Source organism: Pogoniulus pusillus, chromosome 12, assembly GCF_015220805.1.
Source record: "Pogoniulus pusillus isolate bPogPus1 chromosome 12, bPogPus1.pri, whole genome shotgun sequence".
NCBI lineage: Eukaryota > Metazoa > Chordata > Aves > Piciformes > Lybiidae > Pogoniulus > Pogoniulus pusillus.
Window position 1 is genome coordinate 11445735 of NC_087275.1, and position 6000 is coordinate 11451734.

Here is a 6000-nt window from a genome sequence, read left to right on the forward strand (position 1 = left end):
TGCACCCTCAGAAGGACAAAACCTGGAAATGACATACCACTGTGTACTCCATTCCGTTGATGTTATAAAATCCTTCCTGAAGTGTTCATACTCCAAGTTTCCAGCTAACTTGGTTTATACCCTCACTATTCCAATAAAACAATTGATCTAATTCACATCTGGTTCCCATTTTCAACATACATGCACTCATAATTGGTTAACAAATGTCTTGCTTTTGCAAGCATGGTCATTCAAATGAACTGTCTTCTCTGAAGCTTATTAATTTTATATATCTTTACAGAAAACATGTATATCATAAGAACAGGTAGTACCACAGAACTGTTCTCATGTAATGAAATTTTGTGGTCTCACCTATAAGTCAGACAATTTTATAACTCATTTCTGACAGTATTCCAGTTCTTCCACAGTCTTATATTTCTGTCCTCTATTTTGTTTTGCCTGTCATAATGTGCTATCAGTCCTTTGTTTATTTAAAACTTAAGTTACTAATGGTAAAGTGAGATCTGCCCCCAAGTCTAAACAGCTTTCAACAAATGAGATCAGCACAAATTCATATATTTTCCTTCCAGCTAGTTTCCTACCTACTTCACCATCCTTACCTTTAGAATCATAGAATCAGTCAGGGTTGGAAGGGACCACAAGAATCATCTAGTTCCCTAGAGCAAGCTGTCCAGAGCCTCATCCAACTTGGCCTTAAACACCTCCAGGGATAGAGTCTCAACCACCTCTCTGAGCAACCCATTCCAAGCTCCTGCCACTCTTATACTGAAGAACTTCCTCCTCACATCCACTCTGAACCTACCCATCTCCAGCTTTGCTCCATTCCCCCTAGTCCTGTTACTACCTGATATCCTAAAAAGTCCTTCCCCAGTTTTTTTGTAGGCCCCCTTCAGATACTGGAAGGCCACAAGAAGGTTACCTCAGAGCCTCCCTTTCTACAGACTGAACAGCGCCAGCTATTTGAATCTGTCCTCATAGGAGAGGTGCTCCAGCCCTATAATCATCCCAGCAGCCCTTCTCTGGACACGCTCCAGCATGTCCACATCCTTCTTGTAATGGGGGCTCCAGAACTGGACACAGTACTCCAGATGGGGTCTCACTAGAGCAGAGTAGAGGGGGAAAATCACCTCCCTTGACCTGCTGGCCACACTTCTCCTGATGCAGCCCAGGATCTGGTTGGCCCTCTGGGCTGCAAGTGCACACTGCTGGCTTATGCTGAGCTTCTTGTCCACCAGCACCCCCAAGTCCATTTCCTCAGGGCTGCTCTCCAGCCTTTCTCATTTTCCTTTCTAAACTGACAATCTCAGTTTGTTTATTTGTTTTTCTTCTAATATCAAAGGATATCTGGGGAGGAAAGATATGTCTTGAAGCATCATATGACCTTCAGAGGGCCTCAGCCAATCTCTAAAGATGTATTTCTTCATCTATTCACTGTCTGCTGAAGCATTTTATGAACAGCAACATCATTATTCTTGCCTATATTTTACATAAATACATAATTACCCATTCTCTGACTTGAATCTTTCATTACTATCTTCAGACTTCCTGTAGGAAAAAAAAGACAATAATAAATGAAAAAAGAACACAAGAGAATATGATTCCCCTTGAGTTTATAAAGTTTAGGATAGGATAGGATGTCCTGAAACTTTAATTATGGGAGAATCAGGACCCTATTAAGAACAGTGCATGTGGAATTAACACTTTTGCCAGTTGGCCTTCAGTAAGACAAGTGACATAACAGAATACTGAAAAATTAGCTTAAGCAAGCTTTAATAAATGAAGAAGGTTTTACTGTAACTATCTTATGGACTTTTTAGGACACATAGGGTGCAGTTTTACCTGGTATCAAATGACAGCTGCACCTGCTATACTCTAAGTAATATGAGTTGCATGGATCCATGTCCATAGACACACAGAAGTGCATTTCCATTCATCTGAGTTTATGGCAGCAGATCTCCAACTGAACTTCCTTCTAGATAGCAAATGGCAGCAGAACTAACAAGCTGGGATGGGAGCAGAGTGTATGTGTGTGGGTCAGGGGCAGAGGGAAGGGATGAGGAAGAGATTTTAGCAGTTCATTAAAATATACAACTTTTAAAAGTTGGTCTTAGTGCCTCGGTCTTACTGGTTTGACCAAGTTATGGACAAGAAGGGTGTTTGCTCAAAGGAAACACGCTGGTGTCAAACTTCCCACAGCAGCACAAGAAGATGTGGTATGTAAAAGAAATAATAAAGCGTGAAAAACATAATATTGGTAAGAAGTCTTGAGAGAAGTATAATGAAGACTGCTGGCCTTTATTTGCAAAGTTTAATTGAATTGTACTCACTGGAAGTGGGAAATTTCACATCTCTCAAAGTCATTTTTCAGACCACTTGCTTGAAAGACTTCTTGTATCTACATGGAAAAGAGAAATTTTGAATGAATACCACAATTAAAAATAAAAAAAAATATTATTTTTAATATGAAATACTAGATTTAATACAAATTAAATTTTTTCTTTGATGTTTCACTGATTTTCACAGATAATGAATATAAGGGGCTCTGACCAGGCACAGGACATGAAATATCTCATTTTGGAGAGAGGAAAAAGCCATCAACAGCAGGTCATGTTAAGAAATCAACTAATCTAAGAAATACTCTTGAATTAGCCAAACTTACAGGTTCTTACCAATTGTTCAACATCAAAGGCAAGGACTTTGAAATCGGCTGATGATCTGTTTTGCAAAGCAGGAGTGAATGATGTCCTCGAGAGTATTTTAAATGTTCCCATGTAGCTATGAGTATTCCCACATTCTTCAGCTTGATAAAGAAAAAATAAATTAAATGTGTTTGATTCATATAGAAATAAATGAAAAACATTACATTAGCCTTGATTTCGCATGGATCATCAATACAGTAACTTTTGGCTTTGTGTTTTGCTTTGAAATCAGAGGTGTTTTGCCTAGTGCTGATTTTATAAAAGTGATAGACATTTTTCAGTGTACATTATAGTAAACGTTTTTAAATTAATATTATATTACTTTTGTTCTCAGTGCATTTAATTCTGTTCTAAATGCTATTTTTCAGCAGCACTGTGAATGAGTTGAGGAGACAATGGTCTCTCTGGTGATATCTAACACACTGGACAAAGATACAGATGAAGAATAAATGTTAATGAATTATATTTTTTGTGTGTGTTCTGAATTAAAAATATTAAGAATTACTACTTCACACTTTCTGTATTAAATGCTGTGGGTTTTTTTTATGTAAATGTGTGCTGTTTTGGATAATAGCATCGGCAACACTAGCATCAGACTTAAACTCCTTCTTACCTGTTCCCTTCTTACCAACATATACATGAAATATCAGGAGAATTTACAAGGAAACTTGGTCCTTACTAGAAGTTTAATCCTGATTTTTAGAATGTTGCAATATTGTAGGGTACACATAACCCAATTCATTATGCATTACAAGTATTTACTTGAAAGGTAACAAACTGGAAAGTATCAGTTAAGACCTGGATTAAATTGCTTGATTGAGGGAAAATGCCTTTTATTTGGCAGTTACAGTACCAGTGGTATTTTTGGGTTGTTTTAGAAAAAATAACTTAAAGAAAAAAAGTTTTCCAAAAGAAGTTTTAAGACAAAAGCAAAAAACTAAAAAATACTATATCAAAAAGCTTGTAGTGAAAGGCGTAGACCTAGTGACACCAATTTGCTACTGTCAATTAGAAGCGATGGACTACTTGGAGATTCTTTTAAAGGCTCTTTATCACAGAATCACAGAATGTCAGGGGCTAGAAGGGACCTTGAAAGATCATCTAGTGCAAACCAGAGCAGGATCACCTATAGCAGAGTACACAAGAACACATCCAGGTGGGTTTTGAATAACTCCAGAGAAGGAGACTCCACAACCCCCCTGGGAAGCCTGTTTCAGTGTTCTGTCACCCTCACAGGGAAAACAATTCCTCCTCATGTTCACATGAAACTTCCTATGCCCAATCCTATGCCTATTCCTTATCTTTACCACAAATGCAAATCTGTTCAAACAAATGTTTCTGAACAGCAAAAATGCTTTGTTTTAGTCATATGTATCAAATACATTACAAAAACCTTTTATAATTATTATTTGTATGTAAATAAATTCTTGCCTATTAATCTCCTAAAGATAGGTCATTAATTTCAAGTCTGTATCTAGATGAAAAAATACACCATCACTACTTTTAAGCTCATTTCATTTTTCTGGAATGTGATAGTATTCTGTAAAAGGGAAATAAAATCAGTATGGAGAACAAGTTTTAAAATCTGGAATGAAAACAGCAACCACAGGAATACACAGGAACACTCAGGCAAGACAGTATAGAAGGAATAGTATGGATTACAGCTAGTTTAGCATTCCTATGCTTCCATATGAAATACTATGGAGTTTTGGTTGATGGAGGCACCAGAAATGTCAATGTATCAGAATTATTTTTTGAACTACAAAAAAATATTAATGAAAAAAAGGTATTTCTTGAAACTTTTGCCTAACCTATTTCCTTCACTCCATCTCAAAATAGCTTTTCCCCAGCAGCTCTGAGGGCTCCATAGACAAATATGCTTTCATAGAATCAACCAGGTTGGAAGAGACCTCCAAGATCATCCAGTCCAACCTAGCACCCAGTCCAATCCAGTCACCTAGACCACGTACCAGGGAGCACAGAAATGGACACAATGCTCTAGGTGTGGCCTTATCAGAGCACAATTAACATATCCACAAGATCTTTATATGAAAATTTCAGTTTTATTTGAAAATAAGACTATACAGACTTAAAAAAATTAGTTTAAGTATCAGCAACTAGATTTTATCACATTCTGAGATAAATACTAAGTATTATTTTACCTTAGCATTATCTCTGATAGGCAGCTGATTGTCTCACACCAATAAATTATTTTATATAATTTTAAACGATAAAAAAAAACAAAAACTCAAGAGATCTAGGACACCTAAAGCTCCCTACAAACATCAGTGTATTATGAATGCCTTTCTGAGTAAAACCTCATACATGGAGGAAAAAAAAAAAAAAAAAGGGAAAATGCACAATCTGCCATGTGGACACATGTATTTAATTAATACAACTGAGTAACTAAAACCTTGTAGCTAACGTTGCATTTCAGAGGCATCTCCCAAAGTCTAAGCTATCAACATTAATTTATACGGCTTCAGGACATGCTTCAAGTGCTTATTATTTTGCCTGTTTTGTTTATATAATTTTCCAGGGAAGAAGAGGAGGAAAGCATAAAAATAAAACTTCTCAAACATTGACTTTATCATTAAAAGCATAGCATGAAATATTACTGCAAAGATAACATCATTGGTTTCAAAGTCTGAAGATCTGAAGAACTAGAAAGGTTAAAAGCTGGCTACTCACCTTTTTCCAACTCTTGAATTGACAACCATGAAAGTACAATCAGTCCAACACAAACACACACAAAAGCTGCGAGCAGAAAAACAAATAAAACTTCATAATTACTAACAGGAACATATTTCTTATTAGATGTGTTTTTCACCTTCATGCCTCTCTTGAAAGCCTGCATGAATTAAGCATGGACAAAAGACAGAACCTGAAATGAAGCATAATAATCCACACGAGGAGATATTTATAGGAGACGCTTGTAAATTAATTACACCATAAAACATCATTGACAGGTTTTTACAACATTCCTGAAGTCACATTCATGCACAAGATATGCAAATATCAAGAAGAAAAATCTCTTTAGAAAGGGAGCACTTATGTTCACGTGGCAGCTAACAAATAAGCAAAACCACAGAATCACAAGGTTGGTCACTGTGTTAGCACCATTTCTTGCAATTTGATATTTGACAGTGAAGGTTAAAATAAATTCCTGCTGTCTGTTTTATTGCTTAGCCAGGGTTTTTAGCAATTCTTCACAACTGCAGTTATGAGGACAACGGTGAAAGCCACATCTTACATCACGCTCCTTAAAATGTATCTTTGAAAGTAATTCTACATACATATA

At 36.4% G+C, this 6000-nt stretch overlaps 1 protein-coding gene across 1 annotated transcript in view; it reads right to left on the reverse strand.

Annotated features, from left to right (window-relative positions):
* TMPRSS15 (transmembrane serine protease 15) overlaps positions 1 to 5535 on the reverse strand; it is a 53009-nt gene extending 47474 nt beyond the window's left edge. The window contains exons 1-4 of the mRNA XM_064152153.1: positions 5391 to 5535; positions 2670 to 2800; positions 2328 to 2395; positions 1504 to 1545 (exon numbers count right to left, since the gene is read on the reverse strand). Coding sequence (XP_064008223.1) covers positions 1504 to 1545; positions 2328 to 2395; positions 2670 to 2800; positions 5391 to 5535 — 386 coding nt within the window. The remainder of the gene's footprint in view (positions 1 to 1503; positions 1546 to 2327; positions 2396 to 2669; positions 2801 to 5390) is intronic.
* Between the last annotated feature and the right edge of the window lie 465 nt (positions 5536 to 6000).